This window comes from Sphaerulina musiva (assembly GCF_000320565.1).
Source record: "Sphaerulina musiva SO2202 unplaced genomic scaffold SEPMUscaffold_9, whole genome shotgun sequence".
Lineage (NCBI taxonomy): Eukaryota > Fungi > Ascomycota > Dothideomycetes > Mycosphaerellales > Mycosphaerellaceae > Sphaerulina > Sphaerulina musiva.
In genome coordinates, this window is record NW_016017391.1 from 440444 (window position 1) to 459778 (window position 19335).

The 19335-nt window shown below is 50.1% G+C and overlaps 4 protein-coding genes across 4 annotated transcripts; 1 reads left to right on the forward strand and 3 right to left on the reverse strand.

The window, feature by feature from the left end:
- Positions 1-96: 96 nt before the first annotated feature.
- On the reverse strand, positions 97-4598 carry SEPMUDRAFT_150992 (uncharacterized protein). Its single transcript, XM_016906529.1, has 2 exons — positions 1295-4598; positions 97-1240 (listed from the first exon to the last, which is right to left on the reverse strand). Exons 1-2 carry the CDS (start codon positions 4459-4461, stop codon positions 163-165), a joined length of 4245 nt encoding a protein of 1414 aa, XP_016758009.1. The 5' UTR covers positions 4462-4598; the 3' UTR covers positions 97-162.
- Positions 4599-4810: 212 nt separating this feature from the next.
- Positions 4811-5869, reverse strand: SEPMUDRAFT_127634 (uncharacterized protein). Its single transcript, XM_016902165.1, has one exon. The coding sequence runs from the start codon at positions 5440-5442 to the stop codon at positions 5239-5241; it is 204 nt and encodes a 67-aa protein (XP_016758010.1). The 5' UTR covers positions 5443-5869; the 3' UTR covers positions 4811-5238.
- Positions 5870-6738: 869 nt separating this feature from the next.
- SEPMUDRAFT_50403 (PR-1-like protein) lies at positions 6739-7512 on the forward strand (the record flags this gene model as incomplete). The annotated part of the gene is made up of 4 exons (XM_016909161.1): positions 6739-6831; positions 6904-6983; positions 7048-7334; positions 7430-7512. The coding sequence occupies 4 exons, from the start codon at positions 6739-6741 to the stop codon at positions 7510-7512; spliced, it is 543 nt and encodes a 180-aa protein (XP_016758011.1).
- Positions 7513-10468: 2956 nt separating this feature from the next.
- SEPMUDRAFT_150995 (ArfGap-domain-containing protein) lies at positions 10469-13223 on the reverse strand. Its single transcript, XM_016906530.1, has one exon. It carries the CDS (start codon positions 12967-12969, stop codon positions 10894-10896), a length of 2076 nt encoding a protein of 691 aa, XP_016758012.1. The 5' UTR covers positions 12970-13223; the 3' UTR covers positions 10469-10893.
- Positions 13224-19335: the final 6112 nt, after the last annotated feature.

Below are 19335 nucleotides of genomic sequence, written 5' to 3' on the forward strand. Positions count from 1 at the left end.
ATATAGAGTACTTTCCATAATGATCATTGTGCAAAGGGCCATTCCCATCAGAATGTGTCGTCTGCCAGGCACACAAGGAAAGTAAACTTGATATATGGACAGCGCATTTGCTCAAATCTATAAACAATAATACGTACAACTACTCACTCCCAACTTTACGCTCTAGAGTACACGTCCAGCAGTAGCTGCAGTGCTCCGATCCTTGGTCTCAACCTTCTTCAGCCCTTTGCCAAGCTGAATTGCTTGGAGCAACCCACTCCGATCTGGTGCTGCGGCAGGTGCACCGGACGGGAACCCACCCGGCATAGCAGGAGCTGGTGGTGGGCCAGGAGGTGGCGGCGGCGCTCCAGCGCTCGGCATGGGAGGTGGTGGTGGAGGAGGAGGAGCATCGCTACCCGGCATTGGAGGAGCTGGAGGCGGTGAAGCAAAGCGATCGGTTCCGTTCGGCGCAGGCGAACCGCTAGATTTGGGACTGTCCATGGCGGAAAGTGGACGAGGGGGAGCCATGGTGCCAAAGAGAATTGACGCAAGCTGTTTCGCACTACCCCCCTGAGGCTTGTCTTCCTCATCGCTTTCATCATCCGAAGAGTCCAGAACAGACCAGTCGTCTTCATCTGCCGGCTTGGACCGCGATCGCGACGGTGCCGGCGCTGGATCAGGTAGGGCTTGTTGCTGCTTGGCGAGATCTTGCTGTGTCAAGCGGTGGAAAGGATTCGTGTCGACTTTGGGTCCGGCATCAGGTGATGTAATAGCTGGCGTGGATGCTGCAGAGGATTGCTGATTCATGCTGCGGAAGAATGGATTCTTGGATTGTTCCGGCGGGCTTGTGACGGCCGATCCTGGCATGGGTGGTGCAGGTGGTGCAACAGCTGAAGGCAATGGAGGCGCGGGTGGCGGTGAAGCGGGCGTCTCTTGCACCTGGGGCAACTCCATGCTTTGAGCCGGAGTACTTTCGGTCGGCGTGTTTTTGTCCTCATCATCGCTGCTAGAGTCATCGTCCATGTTCTCGAGCTGGAGTCGGAGTTCTCTTTCTCGTTCCTTGGCAGCTTCAATCTCAGCACGTTGAGCTGCAAGGCGAGCTTCCTTCTCTTGAGCTTCTTTCTTCGCGGCCTCACGTCTCTTCTTCTCCTCGGATCTCTTGGCCTTGCCAGCCTTGACTTGCTCCTCCAGTGCGCGGAGTGAAGCAGCAGCCTCCTCTTTCTGTTGCTGCAGCTCGCGTTCTTGGCGTGCCTCTTCATCCCTGCGAAAGTGGTCAGTAGGAATATTCAAAGGTGATTGTGTCGCGTGGACGTACTCCATCTCTCTCGTCTCGGTCGCGAGAGCTGCCTCTTGCTCCTTCAAAGCCTGCTCCTTGATCTGTTGCTCGGCTGCCTTGGCCTCCGACTTGGACTGCGTGTCGCTCTGGAGACTCTCACTACGATTCTTCCGGGGCGCTGGCGGGGGAGGTTTCGATTTGCTGGCAGCTGGCGAAGGTGGTGAGATGGTCTCTCCGCTGATCCTGGCTTGTCGTTCTTGTTCGCGTCTTGCATCTTCCTCTTCCGCACGTCGGAGCTTGTCATCTCGTTCCTTGCGTTCACGTTCTGCGCGTTGAGCAGGACTCTCAGCACTACTCTTCGAAGGTGCCTTCAGACCAAGCGCTGCCAGACGCTCTGCCATACGTTGTTCAGCCTGCTGCTTGATGAACGCGGCACGCTCCTCTGCAGTCTTGTAGCTGGAATAGGAGGAGCCACTAGGTGCAGGAGACGAAGCAGCGGGCTGCCGCGAGGAAGCCGGGCTGTCCGTTCTCGTCGAAGGCGTACTTGTTCGGCCATCATCCTCGACCGGATTCGATATCGATTGTGACTTGTCTTCGTTTCGCACGCGAGCAGCCCTCGAGCTGCGCTGCAAGTCGAAAATGAAGTCTTTGACCTCATCTTCCACACCAAGGCCGTCCTCCCATCTTCTTCGCTCATGCTCGTCGGAAGCGCTTTCGGCGCCCTCCTTTAAGCTAGACTCCAAACCTTTGCTGTATTCCGTGACACTCTCTTCTACGTCGCGAACCATCTTTTCGTTATCTTCGCGCTCCCTGGTAATGCGTGTATTCTCTTCTTCCAATCTCGCAGCAGCGCCTCGACCATCATCAGCAGGCTCCACCTTCTTGCCACTCAGTGCAGCCGATCTTTGCTGCATCATGGCCTTAGCTCGAGCCTTCAGACGATCGCTCTCCGTCACAGCGCCTCCAGGCCCGGTGCCAACAATGGCTGGAGCTGAGCCAGGATTCGCCTTTGCATCTTTGAGCCTAAATAGCTCAAGCTGTGCGTCTGCAATTGCGCGCTCACATCTTCGCACATGGCTCGCAAGCTCCGGCAAACGATCCTGGAGACCACGTAATTGCCTCTGCAAAGCACGCCTCTCAGCGTCCGAGTCGCCAGTCTTGAACGCGCTATTTGGATGGGTATCAAGATCCTCCTGTATCCTGCGAATGCGCCTAAACAATTCTTCTGCCTCTTTCCTGTCCTTGCGATCCAGAGCGTCTTCCTGCTCAGCATTACCCTCATCTTCAAAATCCATTGCATCGAGTAAGACTTGCTTCTCGCGAATCGTCTTCTTCAGCTGATCGATGCTCATCTCATCCGCCGGCACGCTGCTCGTATCGCTCGTCGCTGGTGATGAATCTCTTCCGTGCTGCCCAATCCTACGTCTGGCAGAAGATCGATATCCAACATCATCGTCGTTGTTCTTAAATACTGTCGCATCTTTCCTTGCACCAGCTGCTCCGTTAGCGCGGAACGAGTGACCCTTTAAGTAGCTTACGCCCGTCTTTTGCGGCTGCAAGAACGCGCCAGAAGACTTGCGCTCCTCGGCATCTCGCCCAAGCAAGCCCTTCATGGCATCGATGCTCGAGTTGATGTTTCGCGTGGAAGGAGGGATGAGCTCAGGCGGGAGCTGGTTCGGTACAGGATAGCCATTGAGCGCGCGGTAGATCAAGTGCATAGCAACTGCAAACTCGTCCAGGTTGAGGCGACCTTTGTTGTGCGGATCGCTGAGGGTCCATATGCGCTCCAGATCTTGCTTGTTCAGTCCTGACTGTCCAAAGATCTCCAGTGATTGGGCACCGGAGATGTAGCCCTTCCCAAAGCCATCCCATGCCTTGAACATATCATCATAAATCTTCTTCTCGTCTTTTGTGACTGCCCACGGCACAGTAGCATTTCCACGCAATCCCTGAGCGCTAAATCCTGCTTCTCGTCCCGGCTGCGGCATCATTTGACTCTGAAGAGCTTGTAGATTTGGCAGACCAGCTGCGGGTGCATTCACCAGGCCCCATTGACCTGGTCGGCCTGTAGGCTGAGCGTTCAAAGGCTGTGCCATGGGATATCCAGTCTGCTGGGGAAGCAGTCCAGTTGGTTGTGCAGAAAGTCCCGGAGCAAGATTATTGCCAAAGCCAGTGGGCATTGGGGGCATAGGCGGACGGGGTCCAGTATAACCCTGCGCTTGTGGCATATATCCAGTGGCCTGAGGCTGAAGCTGTTGTTGATATCCTGTAGCCTGGGGAACCTGAAACCCGGTCGGCTGAGCAGTGAGCTGGGTGAGGAGCTGCTGGTTGCTGGGATTCTGCGCTTGTGGTTGCTGAATAGTTGGAGGTTCATTGCGACCTGCGGCGCCCGGAGTATCGTCTACGTTGAAAGAGATGATGTCCACCATACTCGATACTTCGTTCCTCACCTTTTCCGGTAGAGAGCTGGGCAATGCCTTTCCTGTGAGCGCGATGTTGCATAGGTACATGCTCAGAGCGAACTCTGGGAAGAGCAGTTGGCCCGACTTGGTGGTGTCTGACAATGTCCATATCTGCGCCAGGTCGTTTCCATCCAGCTTACTCCTCAGCAAGATATCTCTCGCCTTGTCTCCACTCAATGCCTGGCTCCCTCCTGTCGCGCTCTTGAACAGCTGCTCAAACTTGGCCTGATCCTGCGCAGTGATGAAACTGAGGCGAATGTTGGGAATTTTGCTGCCAGTCTTTGCGGGCACTGGAGGGGGTGCCTGGGAGGACGACGCGCGAAAAGAGTTGGCCATGTCATTGCTCGTCAGCCCCGTCGCTTGTGGACGCATTGGCTGCGGCGGCTGGAATCCGGTCTGTTGAGGCTGTTGGAAGCCGGTCTGCTGCATATTGATCTGTGGTAGCTGCTGCTGTTGCTGCTGCGGCTGCTGTTGCTGCTGCTGAAAGCCAGTCGGTTGTGGCTGTTGGTAGCCTGTCGGCGCCGGAGGGAGTTGCTGAAAGGCGCCATATTGCTGCTGCTGCGGCTGCTGCTGAGGGAAGCCTGTCGCTTGAGGCTGCAGTCCGCCCACTGGATATCCGGTATATTGCTGCTGCAGGGGAGCTTGGCCAAAGGCGCCTTGTGGTGGCTGCTGCTGCTGTTGCTGCTGCGGACCTCCACGAGCACTATTGCCGCCGCCCAGATACATATTGGACGCGGAGAACATGATGAGATGCGCCGGGCTATGCGAGGAGAAGAGACATGCGGGGAGGTGGCGTAGCAAGTGTGGGTGTATGGAGGGAGAGGGAGGGCGAGAGAGAAGAGAGACAAGAGAGAGAGTCAGTTGGTAGAGCCCGCGTATCCGTAGCACTGGGAGGTACAGTAGGAGGTACTAGGAGGTAGAGAGAGGCACATGGACATGTAGGAGAGTCCCGAGTCGAGACGAGCTCGAGGCCTTGGCATTCAATAGCAGCCACGTCATTCACGCTTCAGCCTCGTCCTCCCGAGTTCAGTTGTCTTGGAAAAACTACTCCTCTTACAAGTTCCTCCCATCTCACCCGTCGACTACCACCATCTCACCAACACATATATACCCGCCGTCTATACCGACTGCTCACTCTGCTACAGCGCAGCATCTTGTGACAGACGGCCAAGCCCAGGCTCAACGATAGGGGACATGGCCGCCGCAGCCTGTCTCTGCCCTGAACCTGCGCAGTGAGGACTCGACTGTCTCTGGCTATTCTGTCGCTTCGCCAGTCTGGGTCCGCTGAGAGTGTCATCGACAGCAGCAGACCGCGGAGGGGCTAGCAACGAGCAGTTTTCCCGGCCCATGGACGACGTCTACAGAGCGACTTGCAGACCACGATGTGCCTGCTTATGGCTGGAAGGGTGACATCTCCAATCACAGTAGCAGAACCACCTGATCATCGCCCAAATCTTCGAGGTCATGAACGGGCTCAGAGCCCACTCCCATGCTGGCAGCTGAAATTCTGAATACTCTTCATCAAGAACTCGAGAACCCTCTGCATTTGGCGGTTACAGTACCATCCGCTTCTTGACGAGGCAGTGGTGATCGGAGAGCATTGGAGTATGGCCCATAGACAGCATTCATTGCACCTGGATCTGGCACCCCATGACCATCAGCTTCGATTCTCCCTTTTCGCACCAGGATGGAGAATGCTCGGCCGACGCCGAGGGCGTCTCGCATGATATACCCAGCCTGTCAACGTCGGAAGATATGCGGCTCAAGGGGCAAAGCTTCTCTCGGCTGTATCATGGCTTTCCGTGATACTTTGGTGATGCTGAAACAGCATAGTCTGCTGCTACAGAAGTCGCAACCTGGTACTACTGATGAGTGAAGACTGCATTCCCCCACTTTTCAGGGTCTCGTCAATACGATCGAATGCACCGGGAGCATCAGCTTACAGTGCATGCAGTGTCGGGCTCGCGCTCGACAGCTCAGCTCATGGTGCGGACCAGTTGCATATTTGACGTTCATGGACAAACGACGCCCATGGGACACTCCACAGCAGCAATGATCCGCCACCTGCGGAAGAGTCTGGGTGTTAGTATTTGGCACGCGGGATATCGATCACAAAGCTTCTCACTGTTGAGGTCTGGGAGTTCACTCCGTCATCAAGAACTGTAAACCAAACGTGACGAACATGCAATCAGACTTCAGTCTTTAACCGTATTCCGCTGACACTGAAAGTACATGCTCAGGCGAGGCCCCTGTCCGCACCGTTTTCTGCTTCAGACTCTGACGCACCTGTACTCATGTAGCACATTTTCGTAAGTTGTTATCGGCCAACTCTCTCCTTATTCTCTCTTTTGAACGTCGTCAACGTAGCTCTGCTACTGCTGACAAGTGACAACTCACCTTCTAAGCTGACAGCGAGTTTTGCATGTGCGAAGCAATTCCAGCGCCTCATTCTCCCGAGCGAGTGATGGGGAATATGTAGTTCCATTGCCCACTTCGACCAGCTGCATGTCTCATTTCGATCTCCGTCACTTTTGCTTGCCTCGTGCTGCAAAAATCCCGGGGTAGGTTGGGCAAAGTTTGCGTTCCTGGCTGCAACAATTGTTGGTATCCAGGAACGACCAGTGAACGATGGAGCTGTACTGCCTGTCCATCGTGAATTCCGGGTACCCCAAACATGGGTAAAGTCTAAACACGAATCACAATAAGATGGGATGAGCTCCTGTCGACCTCGAGAGAAATTACAAGTCCTTTGCCGATTCACCTCAAGACTTGCATCCATTCTTCACAGCAGGCTTCCCACGTAGCCACCACATTCACTCTTCAATCATGCGTTCCTTTCTGGTAGTGGCAGCAGTGCTGTCTAACGCACTTACATCCCTTGCTGAAGTTCACTCTCATGCGCACAAGATGGTTCACGCCGCGCGCCAGCGCAGGCATGTAGAAGAGCAGCAGCTCGACGAAGCAGAGAAGCTCAGGAGGAGAGAAATTTACAAACGAAACGAACAAGCCGCGGATGAGGAGATGGCCACCAACTGGATGGATGATGGTTACTCCAACGACGGCTATGCGGACGAATGCCTCAAGCACCACAACTACCATCGCGCGAACCACGAGGTATGTTCCATCATTACTCCCGCCTGGGGGAGTTTATCCTCATCCGCACTTCTCCTAACTCCGCTCCTGTAGGCGCCCGACATCCAATGGGACCCATACCTGGCTTACATTGCTCAACTGGTCGCTTCCTCTTGCGTCTATGGACACAACTTGTGAGTTCCCCCTCCCTCTCGCCAACCTCCAAACCTTCTTCTCACACGTCACTTTCTCTCTCAGAGACTACGATCCTCAAGCCGGCCAAAACATCGCTGGTGGCATGTCAGCCACCAACGTCTCCGGCACCATCACCGAACTCTGGTACAACGCGGAACTCCCCTACTTCAGCGAACTGTACGGTCAACCATATCCCGACATGACCTACTTTGAGCAATACGGCCACATGACTCAAATCGTGTGGAAAGGTACTGCTTCTGTCGGTTGCGCTACGCAGTATTGTCCGTATGGTTTGGCGAATGCTGGAGGTATTGAACCGTATTTCACTGTGTGCAACTATAAAGATCCTGGTGAGTTCCTTTTTTTTGGATGCGCAGTGTGGAAACCCGCACTCCTCCCGGTATGGGTATATTAGATGCTGATGTATTCTCTTTTTTTTTCTTAGGAAATATGTTCGGATATTATGATCAAATGGTCAGCCCGCCACAAGGTGCACCGGACATTCACTGGGACATGTACAAGAAGTAAAGGGGAAGAAGGGGAGAAGGGGTATGGGAGAGAGAAATTGACTCGACCGTCCATTTTTGTCTACCCGGTGGCATGTAGGAACTCTAGGCGACGAGTTCCTCCAAGCTGCGTTTACTTCATTCAGAATCAGAGATTCGCTGGTGTGAGATGATGGAGGAGGAGGATTGGGAGGTTGTTGATGTTGTGAAGCACGTATAGATAATGTAGATTGGATCTCACACGCTTGCGTGTGTACTGTGTTCACCCGGCCTGGAGCTGGATGGGACATATGACCTACCTTACCTACTTACATACCTATACACTAAACATATTCAACAAAGACACTTGCATTTTTCTTTCTCTTTTCCTCGATAAACAACATCAAAGTAGCCTGTTAGTATAGGTATATAGACACATAGATACCTTAGGTACTAATACAAATTTCACGAGCAGTTTGAGAATCTATTCCTACCTCTCTATTCACTAAGTTTTACATACTTTTTCGTTTCCATCTTTCTTCTTTCCCCTTTCTTTTCCTCTCTTATACAAGCAATTTGAACATATAAAGCTTACAAAGCTTAACAACAGTAGTCGGCCGAATTCTGCTTCAAATGCGATCTGATCAGTGTGCCCCATATGTAGTCCAAACGGGCAGGTAGCAATCCTCATATTCGTCTAAAGGGGAAATCCTCTCAGGCTTGCCCTTGCCCCTTTTCCCTTTGATTTTTTCTCTTTGATTTTTGCTGCACAATCTCCTCCTTTTCGCTCTCAGGAGTCTGTTCGAACACCCTTTGGTCAGTACGTCTTCAACACGCTTGCTTGTCGAGAGCCTCTTTGACAGCCTCTTCGTGAGCCTCTTTGTCGCTCTTCAGCAAGGGACTTGACGCCTTGACAACGACTCGCTTCTTTGATGGAGTCTTAGCATTGAGGTTTTCATCGGGAACTTGAGCTTATTGGAAATCTGCGAAGGCGGACCGATGACCTGCCGTAAGATCTCGCTACAAGACATCGTATGCGTCCTTCTGTTGCTGCACGGCGAGGACCTTGTTGGATAACCGGGGAATTGTCTAGGAAACGGGTCAGTACACAACCCCCAAAGCAGCGCCGGATTTCGAGACTTACCCGGCCAACGCGGGCTTACTACCTTCTTTTGATCCGCGAAAACGTTCTTCTCATTCTAACCAGAAGAGTTCCGGAAACAAAAAGGTAGGGCGGTCGAAGGTCTAGTTAAGTTCTCCTTGACGACGTCGCTGTCTCCTCTCGTCTCCACCGACCGGCCACTTCTTCCCCTTTGCCCTTGCCTCTCGTATCCACCAACCAGCTACTTCTCCCCTACCTGTATTCCCCCCTTAATCTAGCTCGTCGCACGCGCTGTATATATAGTCCAATCGTACAATCTCGACTTATATCGAAAGCGCACCGACGCGCTTCAGTGGGGGTGATGGTAGTAGTAGTAGTGATAACCAATAACTGTTATAAAAATGCAATATACAGATTCTAGGACGGTGCTATAATATATTTATCCTGCGCTTGTTTCTTCACGCATACACGGTAGAGTGATTTTTTCGTTGTTGTGACTTTTTTTTGGGCGGTTTCTCTTTTCCGTTAAGATGGGCCAGCCGCCGCGACGATTCCTTAGCCTAGACTGCGATAGAGAGGTCTAGTCACGAAGAGGAGCGATCGTTGGCGGATTTGCCGTTCTGAGTTTCGTTGTCGGAGTCGAGAGCAACCTGTTCAAGTTTGCCTTCCTCGGACATCGTTCTCGGTGGTAGTCTTTCGAAGAACGAAACGAAAGGAATGTACTAGAGCATGGTAATCGGTTGTCGCTGTGGATCAGGTTCAGATCCAGGGCCCAGTCGGTCGTCGGCAAGTACCAGTGCAATGGCGAACCCATTTGCGTCGGCAGCGGCAGCGGCGGGCCAAAAAGATCCACGAGGAGTATCGAATCCTTCTCTGCTTGATTCCTTCTGTTCTTACACTGGCCCTAGAAGAGATGTAGGTAGCACTGTATATATATAGAGAGAGAGGACAAGTACTTGCGCGGAGAGAGAGACGATAAGTACTTGCGTATAGTGAAGTCTCTAGCTTTCATCCACAAGTAATATCCCTCTGCCGCTTTGCTTAGAAACTCCTGACTTCCCAGTTGTCAAATAATATATCCGGTTTCGATACAAGAGTCCAGTCCGAAGAAGAAATCAACTGCCATGATACCTGCTCGAGGGCTTTTCGGATAAGAGAACTTCTTATAGAGACGCTGCTGGTATGTCTACCCAGAGACGCAGGAGGCGATGCACGGCTTGCATTCTCGTGGTCGGTAGGGTAGTCAGGTAGGTCCGCAATGACAAACCTCCCATCCTTCTTCTGAAACTTCATGACCGTTTGGTCTAGGCCTCTGCTCATTTCTCAAGCGGATTCGAACTGTAGTCGGATGCGAGGAAGGAAAGAGATATATAGCGAAGAAGAATGTTCGCGCTGGGTGGTCATCGTCGTCTTGTACTGCAAAGTTGTGTCGGGTAATTTACTGTCGACTGTGTGTTCAGTGGATGGACGTCGTTGGGTAGATGGGTACTCTATAGTAGTTGTTGTGGAAGCTCCAGATTAGAAAATATAAAACCTCTTTTAGATTGAAGGAACGGAGTAGTCGACTATATAGATTATTGTCGTTGATAAGATTGTATAGTACGCCTAGTAAGAGGAGTCTAGAGAGAATATTAGCCTATCTAGACACCCGGGTAATAGCATAGTCGATAGCAACTACCTTAGGATAGAGAGAGGTTATGCTTACCTGAGTAGTATCTGCACGATACTCTACCTCCTAGAGAAACAAGGTAGTAATAGTCAGGTAAGAATCAACCTCTCTCAAGTCTAGCAGACGCCTAGAGATATATACCTCAATAGTGTTTGCTTGCAAACGTTTGTTATTGCTTGTTTGCTTGCTTGCTTTTATTACGACGACGAAGAGGTTCGATTCTTTCTGCTTAGGTAAGGACTGTAAAGTCAGGTGAAGTGAGGTGAGGTGAAGTTAGGTAAGAGTAAAACAGACAAAAGACACGCCCTTTTTTCAAATCTTACCTCAGCGCACCTAGAGAACGAATACTTCCCATTGGCTTCACCAGTGCGGAGACTAGTAAATGTTCGCGGAAGATATTATCGAGCCCTTGATTTTCGATTTGATTTGCGCAACTCTAATAATTGTGTCCAATGGTCCAGACTCTTGGACTTTGAGAGTCTGAATCCCATCGAGTAAAATGCCGGCATACACACGCAGACAACCCGAATTTTCTTACATTTGTGGCAGCTCTCGAACGCCGAAACGCCTCGCTGAACTCATCAAAAGGCAACTCATATGAATCTCAAAAACACTCATGTTGCTCTTTTTTTTTGTCTACTACCCATACAACATCAATGGTACCTCGCAGCCAACCCCGAGAACGCATCGGGACTATGCCTTCCACCTCCAGAAAAGCCCTGAAAGTCCTTGCTCTCATTACTCACATGCCGAGACACCTGTTGTTGTTGTTGTTGCTGCTGCTGCTGTTGTTGTCCAAATGGATTCCCACTCATCAGGTTTGGCGGCATGGTGGCACTCCGTTGCGGCACCTGCTGCGCTTGCTCGTACATCTGTTGAGGGGCGGTGCCATCCTCCGGCAGCGTCTGGAGTGGTCGTTGTGGGGCCATTTGAGGATAGTTGTACAAGGCCAGTATTGACGATTTGTCCTGGCGAATGGACTGCTGGAACTGAGCATTAACGAGAGGCTGAGAATTGTATTGCCATGGCTGCTGTTGTTGCTGCGGCTGCTGGAATTGCTGCTGCTCTTGTGATGCGTATGGCTGTTGTGATGTCTGCTGAGCGAGCTTCTGCGCCCATGGATTTGAGGCTACAGGCTGCGTGTATGGTGGCTGCTGCTGCTGCTGTTGTGGTGGTGGTGGTGCTTGTTGTTGTTGCGTTTGACCAAAAAAGTCCGTTTGCTGAGTGTACATTGGTTGTGGTGATGCCATTGGTGCCTGCTGAGTAAAGCTCTGATTTTGCCAAGGGTTTGTTGCTTGTGGTACATAGGACTGCTGCTGCGAAGCTTGTTGTGCCCATGGGTCGCTTGCCACGGAGTTTTGTGGCGGTGCCGATTGCTGCATGAATGGGTTGTTCGCGAGTTGAGAATTTGGTTGTGAGACGGTTTGTACCTGCTGCGCAGGGGGCGGATATGTAGCTGATGGATGGTCCCAGGGAGATGGGACCTGCTGGTTTTGTTGTTGTTGTTGTTGTTGATGTTGTTGTTGTTGCGGTAAGAAAGGATTGTTGGCCTGCAGCATGTTTCCGTTCTGTTGATAGGCCACTTCATTGTTACCAGTATGCCAAGGCGAATTGGCTTGTGTCGCAGGCTGTGAGAGAGAGATGTTCTGAAAGCTGTTCGCAAGCTGTGTTTGAGGCTGCACAGCTGATTGTGGCTGCAAGAACGGATTCCATGATGTGGACGCTGTCGTCGATTGTGGAGGCACCGAAGACGCCCGCGCCGGCACGGCTGGTGGTGGTTTTGTAGACTCGCGCACCTCCCATGGATTGCTGAACTTCTTCTCAATGGTGATGCCATTAGCACCAGAACTACCCATTGACACGGGCGTCAGGGCTCTGGGGCCTGGCGTCACTGATCTTGAGATGGGTTTTGTGCCCTCGCCCAGCCTCACCAACGTTTCCACAGCCTTGTCCACGTTCCCACCCGTGCTCTTAAGGATCTCAGTGTTCCTAGACGTGTCGGGGAAGCCCATGTCGCGTATATGAGCCAGCTTCGCGTTGAAAACGTTGTCCATAGTCGTGATCTTCATCCCAAACAACTGACTCGGCTTGTTGTGGTTGCTGCTGCTACTGTTCCTCTTCGGGCTGGGGAACTCATTTCGATCTCCACTGTATGCGGGCGAAAGGGGTGGTGTGAAGCGATCCTGCCTCTGCTTGGACACAGCTGCACTCGAGGATCGCAGAGAAAAACCAAATCGCTTCGCAGGCTTTGGCGGCAGCTCAGGGGGCTCCTCACTCCACGACCCGAGATCTGTGCCTGTACTCCCGGTATTCTGTCTCGCAGCAGGATGTCCCCGTCCCGTGCTCAGCGTCTGAGAATCATACTTCTGCCGTATAAATCTCTCAATAGCCGAGTCCACCTCGTCAACGTCAATCGGCATCTCCGCCCTCACGTTCTGAGGGTTGTAGGTCTTGTTACTGGCGACGTTGCCCACCTTTTTCATGTTCTCGACTTGCTCGGCACTCCAGGTGTCCATTGACAACGATTTGACCTTGGAGACGTGCGTGCCCAGTTTTCGGTGCAGTGCAGCACATCGCATGCACAAGAAGATGCCCAAGTTCCAGCTGGCCCAGCCAGGGTTCTTCGCAGCGCAGTCGGCGCATTTGTCGTTGCCAGGTACGTTGCGCAGCAGGTCCTGGAGCATGCGCTCATTGCGAGCCTGCTGGCGTTTCGATATTGCGCTCGTCATTCTGTCTGTGTCTGTAGCACTCGTTCGCTCGTGGTCTCGTGCTCGGGCGAAGCGAGGCGAGGCGAGGCGAGGCGGGTGCGACTGCAAGCGTGGGCGGAGCAGCAAGGGGAGAAGGCTGTAGGGGAGCAGCAACGGCAGCGTTTCAAGGAGGAGGACTCGGCGGCAGAGATGCGATGAGATGCTCAAGGCGCCAACGCATGTGGACAGGTGGACAGCAGCAGCAGAAGAAGAAGAACACGACGTCGGACGGTGTCTTGTCTAGGGTGAGGGTAAGAGTGAGAGGGTGTGGCGTTCATGAGATTGGACGCTCAGTCAGCGTGGTTCATGGTGGTAGAAGTACCTCAGTTAGCGGGCTAGCCCAAGGTGGAGGCCACTGTACGGAGGCCCAAAGTGGCCAGCCGCTATACGTTACCCCCGGCTTTCTTTGGCTTCATTTTCCTACTACTTCTACCCTTCTACCTACTATACACTACTACATACACTCGCTATATGCTCGCCGCCTACCTCGCCGTTACCGCCGCATCCGTCGCTACCTACTAATATACCTCGGACGTACGTACCTAGAGGACTACGTACTATAGACTATAATAACTATTAGGTCTATATCGCTACGTAGCTCGAAGAAGGTATCTTGTAGAGGTAGATTATTGCTAATCTATACTAGTAGTTCGGTATTTCTATCGTAGAGTATATATTCGAACGATAGCTATAAGCCTAGAGCCTTACTATAGCTACTATACCTTTATATCGTCGATAGTACGATATCTTCGACGAAGACGATAGCTTGCGTATACGTATAGCGTATACCTATACTAAGCTACAACTTATAGATAGCGAGGCAGTTGCGATTCTAGCGATTAATAGCTAGAAAATTAGTATAAGGACATATCGGCGTATACGTAAAGAGCTAGGTTTTAGGAAGTAGATACTAGTAGTAGAGCAAGTATATACTAAAGAGTTAATCGCTATAGTACTCGTAGACGAGCTCGCTAAGTTAGAGGTAGAGGTATATAGTAGGAGGAACCTATATATATATCTACGTTTAGAGATAAATATAATTAGGAGGTATATAGGCGCTCGCTGTCTACTCGCTTACTAAATCGCTATCGGCTGACCTACTTAGGGACCGTATCTACTATATTATTAAATTGCTTAATCCCGATAGTATTTAGCGGCGATACGAGAAGGCTAGAGAGTACTATAGTACTATTATTATACCTAGGCCGTTAGCGGCAATCTCGATAGATACGTACTATAAGTTCGAGTACTAGGGTATTTAGATATATAGCGTAATCGACGTATACGCGCGGTATATAGAGTAGATTTATATTAGAATTACTAGTAGATCGGCCGTTTCGGTACTCGCTTAGTATATCGCGACCCTACGCTATAGTAGATACGCGCCGGTAATTATACGCTCGGATCGTAGAGGTAAGACTATTCTAGCCGCCGACGCGTACTATATAGTACGTTATGCCGCTTACGACGTCGAGAATACTAAGTGTAGTACTCGTAGCGAGGCCTCGTTACTACTACTACGATTCGGTAAATACTTCCGATATAGTATAAGTAAGATAAATCAGCGTATCGAGGTATAGTAGAATTAGTAGGCTAAGGCTATAATGGTTCTATAAGCGTAAGGGTATACGTAACAGAGGTCTAAGGTATAAAAGGTATAAACAATGTACGGCTTGCTAACTAAGGCATAATAACTCTGCCCTTCCTTCCTAGAGGAGGGCCCTCGCTATATATACAAGCCATTCTATTGTCTACTCCTCGCTACCGGCACCGCCTCCTCTTAGGCAGCAGCCGATAACCGGTTCCCTTAGGAACCCTCTTGATTTAGAACGTCTCCGATCGGTAGGGCATCCCTTCTATACCGGATCGCCGGGGGTCCGCGAGGGCTTCCCGTCCCGCGCGGCACGCTCCGCCCGCCTCGCCGGGGGTTCGCTAGGGCTTCTCTGCCCCAGCGTGTTACAAAGGCGCTAAATAGATAGCGTACGTACTTCTATAGCTTAAATACTACGAACGAATTTGACCTAGAGTTATTAGGCAATCGTATTGCCTTCCTAGCGATCTATACTACGATTCTCCGCGAGATAGTAGTAGGATTCGTAAAGGTATAGAATTACTATAAGATTCGGAGGCAAAACAATCGGCTATACTCGATTCTAGGTATTCCTTATATATTACGGCATTATCTAGAGCTCTATAGCGCTACGTAGCAAGGTATACGTATACCTAAGGAGGTTCTATAGACGCTCGAAGGGATACTAGAAGGGTTTAGTATATATACTCGCTCTACTCGTAGCCTACTCGCTAACTTAATACTATAGACCTCGAGGCCTTTCTTCCTACCGATACCTACAAATAGTACAAAGCGAGCCTCCTCCCCTATAGCTTCGCGCTACTTATTAGTAGTACGTCGTATAACGTAGCGACCGGCAACCGTACGTACCGTACGGCCTATATTACCCTACGTAGCCTAGTAAATAACTATATTAGCTTAGAACAATAGCTAATACTCGGTATACTTCTAAAGCTATTAGTAGCAAGAGATTAGATACCTACGCGCTAGACGGCGGAAGTATTTAGAGACACTAGTAACGTACTAATCGCGAACGAGGATTTAGGTATTATCGAGTTCTATAATAATCCGTAGGCTATAGAGCTAGTATCTCCCCTACAAGTATAACTACGAGCTAAGCAAGCTAAGCCCTCTAGGGTATATATTACGGTACGTACTATTATTTGAATTCTTTTCTATATATATATATATATACTCTCTCTCTCTACCGACCTATTTACTATAGCCGACAACCTACCTAGCCTCTAGGCTAAATACTATCTAGTCGTACCGTCGATTAGATATAGCGTTATATTCTATAAGTTCAATTTCTACTCTTAGTGCTATTAGCTTAATCTAAACCCTCTATATACTAAATTCGTACGCGAACTATTACGCGTACTAGAAAGTAGCCGTCCGGTTACTAGATAGCCGCCGCCGCCGCCGCCGCCGTAGCCGTAGCCGTCGCGATCGTAGTAGCTAGTACCTACGTACTAAGTAAAGGTTAGTCGCCTTGAAACGATCTATATAGCGAGTACTTAGCGACGGTTAATAGGGTTTCTAGACATTCGCGAGGATTCCGTAGTACGCGAATACCGTATATAACGAAGCTAATATCGCGTTTAGAGCTAAGGCCGCTATAGCCGTCGTACCGTACGCCGGTACGCTACCGCCGACTATACGTTAGTAGTATACGCCGGCCCTACCGTCGTCGCGGTTAAATCCGCTGCCTCTAGCTATCTCGTTTAGTATTAGCGTTATAGTATATATATAGCGAGTTACTACGCGAGCTCTAAAGAATAACAATAAGTAGAAGTACTACGATCCGGTTGCCTATACTAACCTCTATAACTATTAGACGGATCGCGATCGAGTAGCTAATAGTACTAAGAACTTCCCTATATATAGCGAGTTAGCAGAGATTCTAGTAGAGATTTAGTAGCGAGTAAGGCTAGCCTACCTAGTATCGTCCTCCTTATCCTCCTCCTTATCCTCCGAGGTATCCTCGGTATCGGTATCCTCGTCTATAGCGTCGCTGTTATTTATCGTAGATATATTCCTACCGAGCGCTACTAAAGCAGTAGATACGAGGAATCTACGGTATATTAGTAACGTACGAGTTTACGTACTATATAATAACGTACTATAAGAGTAGGGTGTATATAGTAATATATAGAGCGTCCTTCCTACCGTATAGGAAAAGGAACAAACTAATTCTTGTCCTTCGGAAAGGAGAGAGCAGTATCGTATAATATACCCCTACGCTAAGCATACGTAGGCGCTACGCCGCGCGGGCGGTCGCCCGATAGCCGATCGCCCGACGACTCGGATTGTACTGCTTCTATAGCCTGTCCTACCTTAGGCTAACGTTCCTTAGGCTTAAATACCTAACCGCCCCCTAGGGCTATATACCTCTAGGCCTAGCTGTTACAATTATCTCCTCTCCCTAATAGAGCTGTCCCTAGCGATATATTCTACGTATCGTATACGGAGCGTATATAGAGCGTATACGGAGATACTCGTATTCTATATAGAGGCTAGTCGTTATACTAGGAATCCTAGTAGTTACCCTAGGGCATTCTATATAGTAGAATATAAGGAAGTCAATAGAACGTAGAATACGATAGAAGAAAGCCTGCCTAGCAATAGGTAGTAGCAACGAGTAAGTATATTTCGTCCTCTACGCTACGTCTTTTTCTTCGTTCCTTAGTTCTTCCCTAAACTATTTTTTTTTGGAAAAAACTCTAAGCTCTTTGTACTATCCTCGTAACCTATATATACGAGATATACCTCCGAAGCGCGCGATAGCCGTAAAGGCGCCCGAGAAGCCCGTCCTAGAGCGCGATCTACGTCGCGGTCGCGCCGCGGCTAGAGCGTACAATATTTGCCTCCGCTGTATAGAGTATATATTCAAGGGTACGTCGAGACCTACGCGTTATATACGCCTTACCTACGTTTCTTCGCTAACCTAATCTAATAGTAGTAGACGCGAACGGCGTCGCCGAGCGCGCCTATAACGGCGTAATAGCTTCTAGCTATAAGAAGAAGTACTAAAGGTACGTAAAAGGGCGCTACGCGTATAAACGCGTAGTAGACCTAGACCTACTTCGGTAGGCGCGCTACCTACGCGTCCTATACGCGGCGCTTCGTTCTTATATAGCCGGTATACGCTCGGTATAGATAATACAGCGCTTATAGCGGCTAGGGGATAAGATTCTAGAGAGTAAGAAGGTGCTTGCCTCTAATAAGGGCAAGGCCGTCGGCGTCTACGAGACGCCGAAGAAGGGTAGTAGTAGTAGTATAGCTAGCGCGCCGGCGTCGAGCGCCCTAGCCGTAGCCGACTACCTAGAGATAGCGAAAGCTATCTCTACCCTTTAGGGCATTTTTAAGCTATAGTACGAGGTAAGTTCTATCGCTTCGTACCCTACTCGTAGGCGTCGCTAACGTCTGTTATAGATAGCTCGCTTAGCCGGCGCTACCGGTACTGCCTTAGATAGCGCGGTAGCGACCGCGTATCCCGATTATAGTAGCTAGGAGCCGTACCTATCGGACGGCGAGAAGGAGATAAGCCTACCTAGCGATAGCGACGACGACAACGACGACGACAACGACGCCGGTAACGGTACCGGTAACGGTACCGGTAACGGTACCGGTCCTACCGTTCCTCCTATTAGCCCTACTCCTACTGCTCCCTCTTCTAGTACTACTAGTACCGGTAGTGCCGCAGGTACCTAGCCCTCTCGTCGCGTTCGGTTAGCCTACGTTTCTAGTACGCTACGCGTAGGTTTTAGTGTTTTTGTTTTTTTGTATATAGTATTCCCGGCTTAGCCGGTCAAAAGCAAATTAATTCTTAATCTCTCTACCTACGTCTCGCTCGTACTATACTGCTACGTTTCTACTACGCTTCGAACTCGTTAAGGGCGGCGTACTTACTAATATACTCTTTAGGTTCCTATTAATCAAATTCCTCGGGCTAGCTACGCAGCCTACGCTAGTATACTAAGTACTGTCGGATACCCTTCCTTAGGCGCATATCTAAGATCTTCTCTACCTCGTAGAGTCCTTCTTTATCGGCGAGTAGGAGGGTTCCCTCCTACGCGTTACCTACGCGGCCCTTATAGGGCTCGAGATATAAGACGTAGAAGACGTTGTAGATCTAAGATCCTACTAGTAGGGCTAGGCGGTACGCCTACTTCCCTACGATATTAATTACCTTAAATAGCCCTACGAACTTATCTATAAACTTTTTCGTAGGTACCTTTAATTTTAGGTTCTTAGTAGACAGCAGTACTATATCCCCTACCTTAAACCCTATTATAGTATACTTCGCGTTAAAGTACTTCGCCTACGCTTTACTAGCGCGTTACTAGCGCTTACTTAGGGTTTCGTAGTTCCGTTTTAGTCTCTCCGTAGCGTCTACTACGGCCGGTACCTCCCTCTCCGCGAGCTCGCCCCGAGCGTTATACGTACTTATTACTAGCTCCGGGTTAAAACTATATAGTACCTTAAATAGTAACATTTTCAGTATAGCGTAATCGCTATTATTATACGCGAATTCAGCTTGTATTAGTATATTAGCCTAATCGTCCTACTACTCTAAGTAGTAGATATATAGATACGTCTTAATTATCTAGTTTATCCGTTCGGTTTAACCGTCGGTTTACGCGTAGAACGCTATACTAAGCCTACGTTTTACCTACGCCTTATAGCAGAAGTCTAACTAGAACTAGCTTATAAATACCGAGCCTCTGTCGCTTACGATACCCGTAGGTATACCGAACCGTCGTACGATTTCGTTT